At 44.6% G+C, this 19,581-nt stretch overlaps 2 protein-coding genes across 11 annotated transcripts in view; one reads left to right on the forward strand and one right to left on the reverse strand.

Moving 5' to 3' along the window:
- Positions 1-2,805, reverse strand: part of Cep76 (centrosomal protein 76) — a 33,970-nt gene extending 31,165 nt beyond the window's left edge. For 3 of the 9 annotated variants that reach the window (XR_005496004.2, XM_039096664.2, XM_039096665.2), the window contains exons 1-2: positions 2,582-2,723; positions 1,425-1,580 (exon numbers count right to left, since the gene is read on the reverse strand). Coding sequence is in view for 8 of the 9 variants with exons in the window: in XM_039096664.2 (XP_038952592.1) it covers positions 1,425-1,580; positions 2,582-2,644 (219 nt within the window). In the remaining variant the exon portion in view is untranslated. Of the gene's footprint in view, positions 1-113; positions 370-1,424; positions 1,581-2,051; positions 2,178-2,581 lie in introns of those variants that run through there. The other 6 variants (XM_063277193.1, XM_039096666.2, XM_006254858.5 and 3 more) reach the window with 4 other exon arrangements.
- A 261-nt stretch (positions 2,806-3,066) lies between these two features.
- Positions 3,067-17,640, forward strand: Psmg2 (proteasome assembly chaperone 2). Of its 2 annotated transcripts, NM_001106138.2 has the most exons (7): positions 3,067-3,193; positions 6,653-6,824; positions 8,376-8,434; positions 10,485-10,603; positions 11,322-11,495; positions 15,698-15,818; positions 17,349-17,640. In NM_001106138.2, the coding sequence occupies exons 1-7, from the start codon at positions 3,137-3,139 to the stop codon at positions 17,439-17,441; spliced, it is 795 nt and encodes a 264-aa protein (NP_001099608.2). In that variant the 5' UTR covers positions 3,067-3,136; the 3' UTR covers positions 17,442-17,640. The 2 variants fall into 2 exon arrangements, with proteins under 2 accessions (NP_001099608.2, XP_063133262.1); XM_063277192.1 differs by lacking the exons at positions 3,067-3,193; positions 8,376-8,434 and having other exon boundaries at positions 6,685-6,824.
- Positions 17,641-19,581: the final 1,941 nt, after the last annotated feature.

Genomic DNA, 19,581 nt, shown 5'->3' on the forward strand with positions numbered 1-19,581 from the left:
AATGCTAAAACATGTAGACCAGACTGGCCTTGAACTCAGAGAGCTCTGCCTATCTCTGCCTCCTGAGTGCTGGAACGGGATGCCAAGCCTGCCTTTAAAAAACAAATCGATACCTTAAATAAGGCTAAACTTCTTTTAAACCCCATAGAGCATTTGTGTGAGCACAGTGGCACATGTCTTCACTTCCAGCACTTGGGAGGCAGAGGCAGATGGATCTGTGAGTTTAAGGCCAGTCTTGGCACACAGTGAGCTCTAGGACAGCCAGCATAATAAGAGTACTGCTGCTGTCTTCTGACACACTTGTGATGCCAGAAGAGCATCAGATCCCATTACAGATGGTTGTGAGTCACCATGTGGCTGCTGGGAATTGAACTCAGGACCTCTGGAAGGGCAGTCAGTGCTCTTAATTGCTGAGCCATCTCTCCAGCCCGCCATGAACTGATTTTTAAAAAGTAACATTTATGCAGCAGAGGCTGTTAATAGGTCAGTTTTTAATAACAAATAGGTTTGCAAACCTCAAAACCCAAAAAAGGATAGTGTATTAAAGTACCCAACTCTCTGGAGTATTATGAAGTCCATTCTATTTTTAGTAGAATATTACTCTTATATTGAGGTCACAGTTTTTCATTATTGCCTCATTTTCAAAATAAGGCCTGCCTACTTAGTGCACTGGGAGATATCCCATTACTGACCTATTTGTACAGAGAAATGAGGGGTTTTATGTCGCCAGCTCTTTTCTTACGGAATTTCATGAGTGTATCTGTTTTAAAACAGACCTAACCTAAATAAATTAGAGATCGAAGGAATCTGACACATCTGACAGAAGTTTCTGTCACGTCAGAGAAATACTGTCCAACAACTCCTATCTTATGATCTCTGTTAGCCAACTCACGGTGGGGCCAACTTAAACACTCAGAAAAGGAGCCAGGCATTGACTGTGGACACATGCCTTAGTCCCAGCACTCGGGAGGCAGACAACAGGAGATCTCTGTGAATTTGAGGCCATCCTTGGTCTATAAAATGAGTTTCAGGCCAGCCAGAGCTACACTGAGAAAACCTGTCTCAAAAAAAACCAAAAGCACCAGAGGGCAGAACATTATGGAGACGGCAGAGATGACTCAGCAATTTAGAGCACTCGTTTGCTCTTCCAGAGGACCTGAGATCAGTTCCCCCAATATCTTGATGGTGGCTCATTCCAGTTCCAGAGGATCACAGGCCACCCTGAACACTGTGGGCACCAGACCAGCATGTAGCCAAAACAGCCATACACATCAAGTCTTCTTAAAAATCTAAGAAAAATGGCTATTACCAGAGAATGAACTTAAGGTGGTTTTAAGAGAAGCCACAAGTGTGGACCCTGTAAATTGTTAGACAGAGGCAAATATTTTACACTTTCAATTTGTTTAACCTAGGAAATTACTCACAGTCACAAAATTAAGCTCTTTCATTACATCATCAATGATTCCTCGACGTCTGAGAGCTTTGATCAGATCTTCTGTTGATAAATGTTGTTGGTCAGGTGCTAATTCTTCTCGTATAGTCTCGGCAAGAATTTCTCTTATTCTGCCATGGACATCCATCTGTGGAGAAAACCCCACATTACAATTTACAAAATTATACCTGGTGGTGATGGTGCATGCCTTTATTTCTAGCACCCGGGAGGCAGAGACAGGTGGATCTCTGGAGTTCCAGGCCAACCTGGTCTATAGAGTTCCAGGACAGCCAGAAAAACTACACAAAGAAACCCTGTCTCAAAAAACAAAACAAAACAAAAAACCCAACAACAACAACAACAAAAAAAAACCGCACAAAAACAATTTACAACATTATAAAGCAGTTAAACGCCACTTGTAGATTTTAGGCTTCTGAAACTAATGGCAAGTGCCCAATGCCAATAAAATTGAGCTTTTTAAGTGGTGGAAGTTTTGAGCAACATACTAGAAACAATCTGAACTGGTTGGTTATCAACCTTTATTGCTGGTTGCCCGCAAATGATTCAATGAAAACAATTCTTAAGAGAGGGAGTGGAGGACAATCAAAAGAACACAGACCTAGAAGGAGGCAGAACAAAGAGCGAGTTATTTCAGCCTTCTCACTTATTCAACTTGCAACTCTAATTTGTCCGTCTATCTCCTTGCCCATCCGATGGAAAAGCGAGATTGTTTTGAGGATTCGCCAAAAGACGCTAGAGACGCAAACACCGGCGCACCAACACACCATAAAGAAGCTTTATTACTTCAGCTTACGGCCAGCAGTCGGGCGCTGCTGCTGGGAAGTCGCGGTTCTCCTGAAAGCCCCGAGCCGGGTAAACGCGTTCCTTGTCAGTCATTGGAGCGCCCTGTCTCCCATAACTTACTGCGATCGGGCTTCCAGGCGTAAAGAAACCCTAAACATCTGGCCTCGGACTACTTGTACATGAACATCTGGAAAGCGCCCGGACCGCCTCCGGTTTACAGCGGCTCTCCTCCACTCTAGCTAAAGAGCCTTCAGCGCTCCCTCGGGTCACACGCCCAACCGAAGCTTGCCCGCCGGCGCCCGCTCCACAGCCCTGGCTCCGGTCCCGTCCGCCCGAGCTCCTCACCTTGCTCAGCTGCTGGTGGATGAGCTGCTTCAGCTCAGAGGCTTTCTCCGGAGGCAGCGACATGCCGGCACTGGCGCCTCCCGGCCGCTACTCTCCGTCTCACACGGTGCAGCCACGGAGCCCGTCGTCCCGGCCGCGCAGCATCGGTGGCGGGCGTAGCACAAAGCGCCGCGGCCGCGTCAGACCTGGCAGGGCGGGAACCCTGCAGCCGCGGCGCCACAACTAACTGTCTTCAAACCGGGCGGACTGACAGTCGCCGGGGCTGGCCTGCCAGCTGCCTGATCGACGCGGTCCAACGCGCCGCCTCCTCGCGGGTCCCGCACGCGCGGTTCCCACGTCCTCTGTCGCAGGGCCTCGACCTACGACCCCGGGGAACGCCGCCTGCCGAGCGTTCGAGCCTCGTTCAGCACTGAGCGCAGGCAGTGCGTCGGACGCCTACAGGACCCGAAGGACCCGAAGGACCCGGGCGGATCGCGAGTTCCGCCTTCTATCCTAAGGATAGGTATCCTAGCTGTCCCGGACAGCGCTCCAGCTTCTCTTACGCCCACTGCAGTCATGTTCGTTCCCTGCGGGGAGTCGGTCCCCGACCTAAAGAACTTCACACTCCTGATGGTGAGTCTCCACTTGAGTTGGCGCTGTCGCCACCCCGACCCGGGAAGCGCCACCTGGCCTTAGGAGAGCCGGGCACGTGTTTCTGCTTCAGGCTTTAAGCCTGAAAAAAACAAACCAACAAACAAGTTGGTTATCCTTAGAGGCGGCGGTCCAAATTAGCACATTTGTCCGCTCTATCAAGGCCTGCCTGCTAGCTGAAGCCTTCGTTGCCTGGCAACTGTAACGTTTGTACATTGCAGATACATTGCACATAAGTGGCACCGGGGGAATCCCTAAGTTTTATCCGTTGAAGTGTTTTTATGTAGTTTGGGTCCGTGTTGATCTAGGCAATCAATTGCATTAGAGAGCAGATCGTTGTCTAAAAGGCAGTAGTAGAATTGTCCTTGTTTAGTCATCAAGGTTTACAATATAGCTAGAAACACGTGCATATACTAAGAGCATTAAATAAGACAGAAGTTTGAAAAAGAGAACGACCTGAGATTACCGACCTGCGGAAGTCTGGGTGGGAGTGGTTTGACCAAGATTGTATTCCCAGCATTCCAATCGTGAGGCAGGAAGCCCCAGCCTGAAAGACACCTATCCCCGCAAGAAATAAACAAATCAACAAGAACAACAAAGCTTGAGGGGAGGGGGCTAAAGAAATGGCTCCGTAATTAGAGCCTGTGTGGCTTACAGAGGATAGAATTCTTACATACTCACAATGAATGGCTTATAACTCCAGGTCCAGGGTCCCTGACACCCATTCTGGCCAAAGAGAATATCTGAACCCACGTCTGTAAGTACTGCGTGTACTTACAGACACAGTATTTTAAAATGTTTTTAAATTTTAAAAAGTCAACGGGAGAAACACAAGGGCTTTTGATCTTTTAGGAAAAAGATGGGCTTAGGATACCCTTCTGAAAAATGGACATCTAAAATCAGAGGCACATATTCCTGGAGTACCACAAATTTAGAATGATGTGTGGTGAGAATAGGCTTGAAGCCTTGTGATCTACAAGGCAGCAGAGGAGAATGTGTTTAAAGTAAAGGGGAGAGGGGTATCTCCTATTCAGGTTTCAAGCAAGTAAAGTCTAAAGTGTTCATCTGGGAATGCCAACACATAGTTGGTCAGGTAGTTAAGCAGTTACTAGCGCAGTGGCGAAAAAACTCCTCTCGGAGAGGTCAAATGAGTGGAGAGGAGGGGTGGAGCAGTGGTTCTCAACCTGTGGGTCATGACCCCATCGCAGGTGACCTAAGACCATTGGAAATATCAGATATTTACATTACCATTCCTAACAGGAGCGAAATTACCGTAACGAAATAGGAACAAAAATAGTTTTATGGTTGGGAGTCACCACAGCATGAGGAATTGTGTTAGAAAGGTTGAGAACCACAGAGGTAGAGCATGAACGTTTGCGTATTAATTCAGAGGTAGTTTATTTTTACACCGTAGTGGACAACCGTTAGGAGACTTTTAGCTCTGTGGGCTCCTGAGAAGTGAGGGTACTATGTGGTATCAAAAGTACACTTTTGGGGCTGGTGAGATGGCTCAATGGTTAAGAGCACTGACTGCTCTTCCAGAGGTCCTGATTTCAAATCCCAGCAACCACATGGTGGCTCACAACCATCTGTAATGGGATCAGATGCCCTCTTCTGGTGTGTCTGAAGACAGCTACAGTGTACCCATATAAAAATAAAAATAAATATGTAAAAAAAAAAGTACACTTTTTTTTAATGAATAAAAATACAGGCCAGGTGGTGTTGGTGGTGCAGATGTTTAATCTCACCAGAGTAAGGCAGATTCAAGGCTAACTTGGTCTACACAGTGAGTTCCAGAACAGCCAAGGCTACACAGAGAAGCCCTGTCTCAAAAATAAATAAAAAATCATTTTTATAAAAAAGGAATAAAAACACTGAAGTGTCTTTACGTGCTGGTGGGATGAGACTGAGTTTCTTACTCCAAAGTCGGAAAATCCTTAAGAGAATTAAAGTAACCAAGGAATGTGGTAGAAAATACCAGTGAGTCATGGGAAAGTGCTCAGGGAAGACTGAGTCCAGGAAGGTTGAGGAATGAGGAGCTATTGGCTGACGCCAGATCGCAGTTGTGTTTTTTTGCCTTGGGACACATACATAGACTACATTTAAAACAAAAAACCCAGCGCTTCAGGAGGCAACTCAGGGAGAGCTCTTGTAGCTCAGGCTTGAGGATCTGGTGTCACTAGCAGGCACACAAAACCAGTGTGGCCATGCTGGGCTGTAAGGCCAGCATCTGGGAGGGCAGAGACGGGAGGGTCACTGGACCTTCCTGGTCCCTAGTTCTGCGTCTGAAGGGAATAAGACAGTAATAAAGCAATGTACCCGAAGACCCAACAGTGTTCCCCGTGCTCCCTGCATGCGTGCATATGCAAGCACCTGCACATGCAACAGGCAGCTAGCTGCACTCGCACACATGCGCATGTGCACACAAAAGATATTTTGGTGGTAAATCAATACGATTATTTGTATCTTATATATTGGATATAGTTAGTTAGCAAACAGATAATATTGCTCTTCAGCGAAATATATAATAGTGCAAGTTCAGGCAGAAATTTAGCTTTGTACATGCTGAATGGGAGTGACTTTATGATGTGTTCAGTAGACTGGAGTTCTGGATGATTTTAGGGGTATAGGTAAGACATTTGGCACTTTGAAACTATGGGACTCTTTGTGTGTGTGTGTGTGTGTGTGTGTGTGAGAGAGAGAGAGAGAGAGAGAAAGTGTATGTGTGTGTTAGAGAAAGTGTGTGTGAAAGTATGTGTGTGTGTGAGAGAGAAAGTGAGTGTGTGAGAGAAAGTGTATGTGTGTGTGTGAGAGAGAGAGAGAAAGTATGTATGAGAGAGAGAAAGTGTGAAAGTGTGTGTGAGAGAAAGAGAAAGAAAGTGTGTGTGTTTGTGAGAGAGAGAGAGAGAGAGAGAAAGTGTGTGTGTGTGTGTGTGTGTGTGTGTGTGTGTGTGTGTGTGTGTGTGTGTGTGTTATATCTAATGTGGGGATAACAGTTGCTCCAACCTCTGGAGCAGATAGTATGACAAGTAAACTGAAAGACTACCCAAGGTCTGGTGGCTGTTCATACCTCAGAGCCCCTCTACTGCTTTGCACTCCTTGAAAATAGCGTTTTCAGCTGAGGCGCTCTACTCTGCCTCTTTCCATTCTATAGCCATTTGTCACCTACAGTAAGCCGTTCCTTCATCATCCTCCTTAGAAGTGGTATTCATATACACTGTATCCTTTCCCAACACTACTGTCTCTTTTACTGCTTATCACAAATGAGCCACTTCCTTGGTAGAATGGAAACTCCACAAAGGCGGAAGGCTTTGTTTGATTTTGTAAAACAATCAGTGTCTTGCCGTGTGCTGAGCATAAGCATTCAGTACCTTAGCTATCTAAACTTAAAAACGTGATGTTAATTTTGGTGATTCATAGGACATATCTTTTCTGTTTCAGCCAGCAGTATCCGTTGGGAATGTTGGCCAGCTTGCAATAGATTTGATTATTTCTACACTGAACATGTGTAAGATTGGGTATTTCTATACTGATTGCCTGGTGCCAATGGTTGGGAACAATCCATATGCAACTGAAGAAGAAGACTGGAATGAGCTCAGTATAAATGCTGAAGGTACGTCTGTCTGCGGCACGTTGCCTGCTGTAGAGTGTGTAGTTATTTGAGATGGGGCCTCATTGTACAGCACAGGCTTCTCTGGAGCTTGTAGCCCTCCTGCCTCTGCCACCTGAGTGCTGGGATTGCAGGTGAAAATAATTGTGTCCAGCCTGAGTTCTTTTAAACCAGGAATACTCTCGGGAACAAAGTACGATGACACTGTGTTAGAATGCCGTGTGCTACTTTGTGCTAACTTAAAGCCATAGTTAGGGACTGGGGAGATGGCTCAGTCTTAAGAATACTTGCTGGGGTTGGGGATTTAGCTCAGTGGTAGAGCGCTTGCCTAGGAAGCGCAAGGCCCTGGGTTTGGTCCTCAGCTCCAAAAAAAAAAAAAAAAGAATACTTGCTGCTCTTCCAGAGGACCTGAGTCTAGTTCCCAGCACCACAGGAGGCTGCTCGTAACCACCCGAAACTCCAGCTTTTGAGGATCAGACATCTTCCAGCCTTCATGGGCACTGCACTCAAGGGTGTGCGTATAACTTAGTTATACACAAACAAATTTTTTAACTTAAAAATTTAAAAAGAAACTATAAACCAGGCATGGTGGCACATTCTTACTGTCCAACTGCACGGTAGAGTAGAAACTGGATGATAGCTTGAACAGACTAATCTGGGTGCATTGTAAGACCCGTCTCAAAGCAACGGAATAAAACAAGCCCGAAAGGAAGGAGATATAGGACAGCAATTGGAAAGAGCATAGAGTTTTTATGTTTCCCCTTGCGTGTGTGTGCTCGTGTGTTCATGTTTGTTGTGGGAAGTGTACATGTGTGTGGGAGGCTGGAAGTTGACATAGGAAGTCTTCCTTGATCACTCTGCACTTTATTCATTGAGGCAGAATCAAGTAAACCCAGAGTCCAATGATTCAGCGAGTCTGGCTAGACAGCTTGCCCCAGAGATCTCTTGTCTTCACCTTCTAAGAGGTGGAATTAGAGGTGAGCCACCGCATGCACCCTCATGATAAATACATGGCGAGTTAGTGATGGACCTCTAGGTCAACAGAACTGACAGAATGAATATATACGTGACTCAAGGAAAAGGCCAAGGATCCAGGAGTTGTTCAGTCCACGAAGCCAAAGGAATGCCTCGGCATCAGGGTAGATGAACTTGCCAGCTAGAGTGAGGGCAAGCAGGCAAGAACCAAAAGCTTCCTTCTTCCGTGTCCTTTTATATGAGTGGCCACCAGAAGGTGCTGCCCAGATTTAGGGAGCAGCTTCCCACCTCAGACAATCCAGTCAAGAAAACCCCTCACGGGTGTGCCTAGCTGCTTGGGTTCCAGTTGATTCCAGATACAGCCACATTGACAAGATTGGCCATCACAGGTGTGTGTTAAGGCTCTAACTCTGATCTTCACTCTTGAACACCAGCCCTAAAGCCTATGTTTTATTGTTAAAAATATTTAAATGCTAAAGCTGCTGTAACTCAAGCATTATTTGTCATATTAATAATTTCAGCTTAGCGACTTGCTTGTTGTCTTCTGTTCTGTGATTTCCTTCTCTCTTCTCTTTGTAGTGTATTCCTTACCGTCAAAGAAGCTAGTGGTGCTTCAGCTCAGGTCCATCTTCATTAAGGTTAGTGTGCTTCCCTTCTACGAGCCTCACTGTATAGTGACAACAGTCAAATAGCACTAGGAATCAAGACTAAAGAGGTATTTCTATTACATTGTCTTATACACTTAGGAAAGGGCCTGATTTAATAAAGAATTTCATAATATTTCAGGTGTGACTATCATTTCATTTTTATTCTGAAAGGAATTGTGGATTATTCATGAGTTTAACACATTCTCTGCAGGTAACTCTGCAGAAAAATTTTGAGATGTCAGTCATTTATCAAAACATATTCTAAGCCAGGCATAGGTGGCCCATGCTTTAATCCCAGCACTCGGGAGGCAGAGGCAGGCGGATCTCTGAATTGGAGGCCAGCCTGGCCTATAGAGCAAGTTCCAGGACAGCCAGCCACACAGAGAAACCCTGTTTCGAAAACTCAAAAAAGCTCTAACCCACCATTGCTCTGTCGTACAAAAGAACTGTCATCACTCTGCCCCTTCCAACAGCAATACAACAGTCGTCTAAACCTCCCTTGAACCTCAGGGCTTCCCATCTCAAAAAGAATGAATGCATAGTGCTTTACCAGGGCCTGTGAGCCTCTGTGCCTGGCTCTCTGATAAAATGGTCTCTAGCGCCATCCATCTATTTAGTCTCGGTAGCGACACAGAGCAAGAGACTGCATAAGAACATGGCCGTGTTAGGGGCCTTCTGTTGGTAGCTGCTCAGCATATCGGGCCTCCAGGCACACTGGCACCTGTGGTGGTCTTCAGACACTATCTGTTCAGGAGGTCAGAAATTCAGAAGGTTCTTGGTTTTGTTTTTTGAAGCCAGAACCTTATGTAGCTAGAGTTAGAGTCGGCCTCTGGCTCTAGGATCACAGGTGTGTACTGTCATGCCCAGCTAATAGTAGAAAAGTTAATGGTATAGTACTTTCTTATACTTTCTAATTTATTTTACCTTAGTATATGTGGCAACAAGTACAAGTAAAATTCTCCCAAGAATATTCATGAAATAGAATATTATCAACCACCCAAGGACACAGTGATATGGTAAATCATCATAGAGGTGGACTGACTCCTAGAGCAGATGTTTCTTTCTGTCTGGCTTCCTTTCCTCAGCATTCTGTGTGAGGTTCATCTGGACCTCACAGTAGCGTGCTCGTTCTCTCTCTGTGTGGCATTGTGGATTTAAGTACACCTCTACGTCACTTATGCTCTGGGTTCCCACAGTAGTGCATTTATATTTGTATGATTGGTATGTGTGTTGTTGTTTTGCTTTGGTTGTCGTATTCAGCACTGGGGATTAGTCCCAGGACCTTGGGCTACTGGACAAGAGAACTTGTCTAGTGTATTTCATCCTTAAACGTTCGAGTGGCTTTGAGGAACAAGGATGGGCTCGGGCTTTGGATGAGCAATAGAGCACTTGCCTAGTCCGTGTGATGAGATGCGTCTCGGGGTTCCATCCAGTCATGGGAAGAGGAGCTGAAGTTAGAAAACGAGGGTGGCCATAACCACAGACAGCATCATTCGCAACCCTGATGACATCACTTACGTGGACGTGTCAGCCAATGTATTTAGTTCTCCCCAATTATTTCCAAGAATCGATTCAGTCCTAGAAGCAGTCAAGGCTCACAGGTTTCGTCTTACCGTTTCATCCTGCAGTCGGTGTCTTTAACTGTTCCCCTCCTCTTTCTGTTCTTCTTGGTGTTGATTCCTTTGAGGAATCAAAGCCAGATAATCATTACTCTGTGTCTGACTGATTAGTTCCTTGTGATCATAGTACAATGAACTTTATAATAAGAATACCTTGTAGATGACTATGTGTTGGTTAAGTAAAAAAAAAAAGAGACTTTTTCCTTAGGATACAGATCTACATTCTTCACAATTTATTTTATAATTGTAAAGATATATTAAATCAAAGTAAGTGGATTTGACAGTACTCATCATTTCAGTGGCAGTGAATTATGTCATTCATTGTCAGGTGAGGTTGGTAGGGAAGGGGTTACATGGGTTATCTTTACACTCTGAGATCTCAATTTCATATTTTCTTTCTGCTATCTCAATGGCATATGAAGTATAAATCCAAGTCATTCTGTGAAAAACTGCTGGCCTGGGCAGAAAGTAGCTGCTGTGCCAGGATCATCGTTCTCTCCAGCAGCCACTCATATCACCGTACTGATGTACAACTCCGCAGGTATGTTCCTGCCTGTGTTACAGTTGATACAGTGGTCATTTGTTTACCTAAAATTTAAAGACCAATATATTTAAAGGGCAGTGTATCCTTTCCTAACTGGATTTAGAAGGAAGAAGGGGAAAGAAGGTGAGAGGAGAGTAGGTGGGTAGGCTTTAGCTCCTCTAAGGCCAGTACAGCTGAGTAGAAGGAAGAGAACATCTTATGTGCTTTATGCACAGCAAGCACTTTGCTGCTGAGTAAACCACTCTCGGTCCCTACATTAAATAGAAGCATTTGAAAGATTAAACCAACTTTATTTATTTCCCTATATGCCACCATTTGTATTTGTAGGAATCCTTTTAATATCCTAGCATGTCAGTAGGGTCATTTTGCACAGGGTAGAGAGGTAGACACGTGTTGTGGATCAAGCCGAGGTTATAGAGGCGTGGTATATAACCGAGGTTATAGAGGCGTGGTATCTATAGAGTGTGCTGTGATTATGCTGGAGATCTAACCCAGGGCCTGGCATACTCCAGACAAAACTCCACCATGATTCCCCAGAGTGAGTTCTTAAACATTAAATGAGACAAAACTTACCAGAAATAGAAGCTTTTATATTTGATCACTGATTTAATAAAATATTATAGGGACTGCTCTCATTATTACCCTAAAGTTTGACTTTTGTTTTGTTTTTCTCTGATATTTGTAATTTTTTAAAAACATAATATGATTTTTCTAGTACTCCCTTTCGGTATCTTCTTACACCTTGTTTGCAAAAGAGTGTTCAAAATAAAATAAAGAGCCTAAACTGGCTAGAAATGGAAAAGAGTCGGTGCATCCCCGAGATGAGTGATTCTGAGTTCTGCATTCGCATTCCCGGAGGTGGAATCACAAAAACACTCTATGAGGAAAGGTGAGTGTCATTTCCTTCTCACTGTTGAGTTATACAGAGTCTCATGAAGCCCAGGCTGGCCTTGAACCCCTGACTTCCCTGCTTCCACTTCCCAAGTACTGGGGTTGCAGGCTACCATGCTTGTTTGCTTGCTCCCTCCCTCCTGTTCTGTACTCCAGGCTGGCCTTCAGCTTACTGTAGTGGCCCAACTCAAGATCTTCCTGAAAGTTACCGAGGAGAAAAACTTGTCCTCTGCTGTTCATGTTCTACAAGTTTTACAGCTTTTGTTTTGTTTGACATCTTTTATGGTAGTCAGTGTTTTGTAGTGGTACATTCTGATTCTTTTCTCTTTCCCCTTTGTTTTTGTATTTATGTGTTGTTCAAGGGACTGAACTCAGGGCATCATGCATGAGTTCACGCATGAGTTCTCCCTCTGAAATAGACTTCTAGGCTTTCTGTAGAGGTCCTTTGTGCTGATTACACATGTGCCTCCAAGTTAGCTAATTGAAACTAACACTAACATCAGCTGCACTGTGTCCCTCCGTCACACTGTCAGCACATTTGGTCTTTATTTACTGCATGCACACTAACATCAGTTTTAGAAGTGTATACAGTTGCTTCTGATTAGTTTCTGAAGTATAAGCAAGTTGTAAATGAGAGGAAAGGTGAGAACTAGAAAGCTATCATATTTCTCTCAGCCTCTTTTCTTGCAGATTGACTTTTATGTGCACCCCATGTCTGCTGTCAGACTCTGGTGCTACAGGTGCTAATCAGTGTTCCTGGCTTTATCCTTGAATCCGCTTTTCTTCCTCCAACATGGGCCTGATTAAGTTCATGGACAACAGAGCCCATGGCTGTGAAAGGAAGATGCTGCTTACAGGGAGCCTCTGTGGACTGTCAGTGCCATGTGTTCTACTCTATACTCTGCTGTGAAGAGAGATCAAATGAGCATTGTCCCTGTGGTTCCTCAGAAATAGACTCGAGTAAGCCAGAGCTGACCATAGACAAACACATCTCTTCTCTGCCATTGCTCAGAGTCATTTAATAAATCTGCCTCAGTGGGCACATTGTCACATGCCTACAGTCCCACATTTTGGAGACTAAGGCAGGAGAATTAACAATTCTAGGCTAGTCAGGTCTGTGTTGTGGGACTGTCTTAGAAAAATCAGTGGACCAGGGACTGGAGAGATGGCTCAGTGGTTAAGAGCACCGGCTGCTCTTCCAGAGGCCCTGAGTTCAATTCCCAGCAGCCACATGGTGGCTCACAACCATCTGTAATGGGATCTGATGCCCTCTTCTGGTGTGTCTGAAAACAGCCACAGTGTACTCATGTACATGAATTAAAAATAAATCTTTAAAAAAAGAAATGAGTGGACCTTCAGCTTGGATGCTTTTGCAGACCCTGGTGGAGTCATTGCAGCTGGTACTGTAGTGTAAATAGAGGTGACGGACACCCTTGATGGTGCTTGACACTCTCCTGTGCTGCTATGCCTGACTCACTGCAGACACACACCTTTGTAACCACGTAAGGGAAACAGTTGAAGAGCTGAAGGCCTAAATGACTGGCTCAAAGCTATACCAATAATAAACAACAGAGCCAGAATTCAGTCTTGGTGTCTACCCCAGAGACTGCACTTTCAGCTCTTTTACTCTCTTCACTAGCAGGGTTAATCCCCACAATCTGTGGCACATTAGAGTTTATTTTGGTTAAAACATCACATTTCTTGTTATTCACAGGTATTTATGTTTGTCCCCTTCCCTGAGGTAAGGATTAAACCCAGGCAGTCAGGAATGCTACCTGTGCAGGACCTTCACCACCGCGCCTCATTCCCAGCTCCTCCTGTCCTCTATTTTGAAAATATTTAAGATCTCTTTCCTAAATACTGTATGCGCATTTCAGTTTGTTTTTCTGCAACTGTCAGTGTTCTCTATTCCTGAACATTTCTTTCAGCTGCTGCTTCCTTGTCTATCTGTCACTCACTCAGCCATTGTCTGACCAGAGCCTGGAGCCCCTGTGGTCTATGTGTTCTCTGGTCTGCTAGGTCAGTCAGAAGCTTGGAGTTGTTCTTGTGCCTCATTTGGCCTGTCTTCTTTGCAGCCTAGATACTTGTATCAGACAGCTGAGAGTGCTATGGCAATGTGAGATGGCCCAGATAGCCCAGGACAATAGAAACGTTCCCTCTCACAGTTGGGGAGTAGCCCTTCATGTAGCCATTTGTGTAGCCAGCCGATCCGGTTGTTTGTGTTCATACAGCAGAGACAAGTTTTCTCTTGATGTACAGCCATGATTCCCCTTTTATGACCTCAGTGAGCCTCAGCTACCCAGTAAAGACCCGTTCTCTTGCTTCAGTCACAACATGATGAATTGTGGGAAGGAGCAATTCATTCCATAGCATCTGCTTATGGTCTCTTAACTGACTGGGCTGTGTGCTCTGTCCTGACCTGCTCTGCTCTCTCCATGGGCTATCAGCAGGTAGTGGTTGCCAAGAGTCCCCAGTAAAATCTATCAGTGATTTTTATCAGCACTTGATTCCTGCTTTTTAACAGGCCATCCAACGGCTTCCACAATCTCTTCACCTGACTCCTTCCTGGTCTTCCGTACACTCTGCTCTCTGTACCCCAGTAAATGTCAAAAGGATAATTCCTTGAAGGGTGTCTCCCTCCTGCTCTTGTTCTCTTTTCTTCTCCTCACTTCTAGTTTGCAAGAGTCTGCTCTCAGTTTACCTCTTCTTGTGTACTGATGCCTTCTGTACATACATGGGGCATCCTTGTACCCTCCTCTCTGCTTCTTCTCAAGTCAAAAAAAGCCCATATAAGAGGTACTGTCCTCTTAGTGAAAGAAAAAAAATGAAAGTTTGACATAGAGAACTGCTTTTAGATAATGTGCAACAGACAGCACTGTGTGTCCTCTGTGAAAACGCCCTGTAATTGTCCTAACTTTCTATTGGCAGCTGCCATCTGGCTGCAGCACAGCAGGGACAGGAGATGAGACCGGGAGGCTAAGGTGACTAGAAATGCAAGCAGAAAACCAGAAACAGGATTGTGGTTCTAGGGGTCGGCTCAGGCCTCTGAATTCTCAGCCACACATGCAGGGTGAAACTTCACAAGGCCAGGCTTCTTGGTTGGTCAGTCTGTCAGTCTCTACCTCTCTTTCCCTGGTGCTTTTTATTTTACTTTGTTTCCGAGACAGGATCTCACATAGCCTAGGCTAACCCCAACTCAGCAGTTTTCCTGCCTCAGTCTCCATTGTGCGAGGATTGCAGGATGTGCCTCTGTGCCCATTGAGGTGGGGCACATAATTCTCTTATGGATGAGAAACTTTAGAGCCCAGAAGTGTTACTCAACACTTCTGCTAAGTGGGACAGCCAGAGTTTGAATCCTGCCATTCTGTTTTGTTCCTGTGATTCCAACTGATTCATGAATAAGGTTGGAGACAGTGAAAAATAAAATTTCCAGATAATGTCAATAAATAGTAAGGGTATGTTATTGCACACATCTAATCCCAGCATTCAGGAAGCAGAGGCAGGAGGATCTCTATGTGTTGAAGGCCAGCCTGATCTACATAATGAGTTCCAGGACAGTTGGGTACATAGAGACCCTGTCTCAAACGGAACAAGTTATCTGTAAGAAATAACCTTTCTTCTCTTTACCATTTCATTCTCTTCCTGTTTTCTTTCACTGTTTTAGATTACTAAGTGTGGAGCCAAGGCTGGTGTTTCATACCAGTAATCCCAGCACTTGAAAGGTGGAGTCAGGAGGATCAGGAGTGTAAAGTCAGCCCCAACTATGTAGCAAGCTTAAGGCTAATCTTTGCCACAGAAGACCTGTTAAACAAGACTGTTAATTCAGTCTCTTTGCTTCTGAAAACCACTCTCAAAGTAGGCTTTTGAACTAGTGCAGAGCATGTCTTCTGTGCCAATAGCTAAAGCTATTGTAAGTTTTTCCTTGAGAGTAAGAATGAGGCATACACTTGCATATTCCCGAGGCTGCAGAATATATGTGGGACAATGGGAGGTAAGAAATCTTTTTTTTTTTTTTTTTGGTTCTTTTTTTCGGAGCTGGGGACCGAACCCAGGGCCTTGTGCTTCCTAGGTAAGCGCTCTACCACTGAGCTAAATCCCCAGCCCCGAGGTAAGAAATCTTAACGTGAGGCAGGTTAACTTAATGCTGTAAGCATCTTGTATCAGGAAAAAACAATGAATTGTTCTTTTTATTTCTAACAGCTGTTGTAAAGAAATCCAAATGGCAGTTCTGCTGAAATTTGTTTCAGAAGGGGACAATATCCCAGATGCAGTCAGCCTTGTGGAGTATCTTAATGAATGGCTTCAGATAATCAAACCATGTGTAAGTTTTACTGTGGTGTAAGTCTCTGTGCTGATTCACTGAGTGTCCATTACTTGTATTATGTGTAAAGTAGGCTCCAGAGGTGAAAGTTTGTTTAACAAATAATATCTCAGCATAAACGTTAGTTTGAGCCAAACCTTTGAAAGTGAGTGAGAACAGTTAGCTAACCTGTCGCCGATTGCTGGTGGAGGCAGCTTTGCAGACAGGAAAGCCCTGAGAGCCTCAGGGTGCTCGCTGTGTACTGGGTAATTGGGATGACTTTGGTTTGGTTTGGTTTTTCCAGACAGTTTCTCTGTGCAACCTTGGCTCTCCTAGAACTCAATCTGTAGACCAGGCTGGCCTTGAACTTACAGAGATCTGCCTGCCTCTGCCAAATGCTGCGGTTAAAGGCATGGACCTGAGACACTGCCACCCAGCCTGTTTTGTCTTGTTTTGTATGTTTTGTAGTTTTGATTGAGCTGGTTTGTATTTTGAGACAAGGTTTATGTAGCCCTGGCTGTTCTAGAGCTTGCTATGTAGACAAGGCTGACTTCAAATTCGGAGAGATCCTCCTCTCTCTGCCTCCCACAACTGGGATTAAAGACATGTGTCATTATATCCTACCCCAAACAACTTTTTTTTTAAGATTTATTTACTTATTTTATATATGTAAGTACACTGTTGCTATTATCAGACACACCAAAAGAGAGCATTGGATCCAATAACAATTGTGAGCCACCATGTGGTTGCTGGGAATTGAACTCAGGACCTCTGGAAGAGCAGTCAGTGCTCTTAATCACTGAGCCATCTCTCCAGCCCTAACAAAAGAGTAAACCAGACTTCTGTACAGTCCATCTTTAGGGAATTGCTGTGACCACTGAGTAGAACCCTGTCTCTTGGACTAATTCTAACACACTATTCCCTGCTGTGAAAGGAACAGTGTGCCCAGAGAAATGAGCCTGGAGGCCTCACAGAAGCACCACAGGCCAAGCATGATATCGCATGCCACTAATCACAGCACCTGGGAGGCAGAAGTAGCCAGATTAATGTGAGTTTGAAGCCGGCTACCTACATAAGTTTTAAGACAGCCAGAGCTAGGCTGTGAGATCTTGTTTCAACCCCGACCCCAGCCCAAATTCTCAAGCTACTTTGTTTCTTTTAACCTCACCCACACACACACACACACACACACACACACACACACACACACACACACACACACTCACACACTGTGTGTTCAGTAGACCAGGTCCTATGTATCAAGACTGTTAACACTGACTGTAACTGTCTGCCTCCACCTTCCCAGTACCTGCACTGCAGCAGTACACGGCCATGCCCACCCCTGCTCCTCTTGAATTTAATTTACTTAATACACTTTCTTTGTAGCTATTTTGGCAGATTGTTGAGGTAAAACTTAGAAACCTATTATTTTATATGAAGACAGAAACTTACCAGCTTTGGTTTTCCTAATAATGAAAACTAGCTACAAAAGAGACCAAAAGAGAGATTTGATGGTGAGACTAAAGATGAAGTGTCTTCCTATTGTTACAGAGTGACGGCCCCGTGGCCTCTGTCTTGCCATGGAAGATCCCCAGCTCTTGGCGGCTGCTCTTTGGCAGTGGACTTCCTCCCGCACTGTTCTGATCTGTTTTCAGCCTTCTCCCTCGCCCCGCAGACATCACAAAACCAGCTGTTGGGTGTGTGCTGTGCAGAATTTTGTGCTGCCCCGGGGTGTGTTAGAAGTGCTATAGTAAAACCTCGAAGAAAAGAGGTTGTAAAGGTTATTATGCTTGTTATATACAATAAATGTAAATTCTGTACAATAAATTATATTTACTAAGCAGTTTTATCTGTAAAGTTATCCCTTTTTGGATCAGAACTGTATTAACTTTCTATTTGTACTATATCAGTTATTATCACAATCCTAGTGGAATAGAGGTCTGAGTTTACTTTACCAGAAAGGTCAGAAGCCCACAGATCCTTCCAAGGCTGCAATCCAGCTGGCATCCAGAGGCCCTTGTTATTCTGATAACGAATACATTGATGTCAAACAAAACTAGGAAGGAAAAGGCTACTACATGTGAAATCAAACAATTCTTTTTGTGTATCTTTAACCCTGGCTGTCCTGGAACTCACTGTGTAGACCAGGTTAGCCTTAGACTCAGAGTTCTGCTGCCTTTGCCTCTGGAGTTCTAGGGTTAAAGGCGTGTGCCATAGCTGGTTTTTGCTACTTTGTGGTTTGTTCTTTTTCCCACCCTTTATCCCCCTGCACTCTAGTTTCACCCCCTAACACTAGAAAGGAGAAAAGGAAGAAGGGAGAGAGACCCCTGATCTAATTACTTTCACAACTGCTCCCAGTTCCCAGCCCAGCCCCTTCAAGTGTTTCTCCCAACCGTTCCTCCATCAGATCCCCAACAGGCCGCTTAAACAGTCCCTTCTCCTAGTTTTCCCAGTATTAACATCTCCAAACTATACCAACCGTTGTAGCCTATCTGCTGAGCTCAGCTTCTCCTTGCTTAACTGTCTCCTAGCAATGCCTTTTCCACCAACTGCCTTTCCTTCTCCTCCATCACTCCAATTCTCTTTTCTTAGCCAGGTTTTTTGTTTTGTTTGTTTGTTTGTTTTTCTATATTTGATTCTATTCCCAGAAATCCAGAGGCAACCAACACTGAAGGTCATAGGGTCAAGAAGTTCTGACAGATAAGGGTCAGATGCACAAGGACAATCACACTGCAGCGTGCATCTGGTCAGACTAAGCAATCTTAAGAAAACTAACAGTTATACACAATGATATCAGGGCTCCCAGTGTCATACAATAAACACTAACAGGCCTTATTAGACTTTAGTCTACTTCTGATAGAACAGTAGACAATTTCAGTATTTTTTTTTTCTTTTTCTTTTTTTCAGAGCTGGGGACCGAACCCAGGGCCTTGCGCTTGCTAGACAAGCGCTCTACCACTGAGCTAAATCCCCAACCCTCAATTTCAGTATTTTGCTGTCAATCTCGGTATATCATCCAAACAAAATCAATGAAGAAACTTCAGAGTTTCTACGTGATAGACCAAATGGACTTAACAGACAACCTACAGACTTCCGTTTAACAGAGGACTACACCTCTGTCTGCAGCCTGTGGAACCTCGAACAGTGATTATATCCCATGCTACAGAGCAAATCTTAACAAATGCAAAAGAACTGGAAGTATGAGAACATAGTTATCAAGTCTAGCTTGGTAGAACAGTCCGTGCTGTCAATCCTGACAACCTAAGTTTAAGCCCCACAGAGCTGCTCTCTACTTGCCTGGAAAGCACACCATACATGCCCTAGAAAGGCTGAAGGCTTTCTCACCTATAGTGGCCATGATAACTATGTTGGGGACATTTCAGTCAGAACAGCTCAACCCAGATTTGCAGATGGGGTCTAACCGAATGGATTCCATGCCATCCAGAGCTGTGGCCTGTGGAGAGCCGTCTGCTTCTCAAGTGGCCTGGGTGAGGTCAGGAATGAGAAATGAGTTCTGGCCTGCCTTCCTGACACAGGCATATGAGGAACACATGACTTCTCCTGTGTTTTGACTGTGTCATTCCTAGTAGGAGCTCAGTAGACTCAAGATGAGTTCCGAGGGCACAGGTGTCTATCAGAAGCTGTAATCCTGGATGCAGACAGTCGAGATTTACCCCACCAATGCAGGACTGCGTTTCAGTTTTAGGAGAAAGATCTAGAAGTCACTGATAAACCTTCCAACCTCCTCTAAAACTTGCTATGGAATGCTTGGGATTGGAACCTA

This window comes from Rattus norvegicus, chromosome 18 (assembly GCF_036323735.1).
Source record: "Rattus norvegicus strain BN/NHsdMcwi chromosome 18, GRCr8, whole genome shotgun sequence".
NCBI classification, from domain to species: domain Eukaryota; kingdom Metazoa; phylum Chordata; class Mammalia; order Rodentia; family Muridae; genus Rattus; species Rattus norvegicus.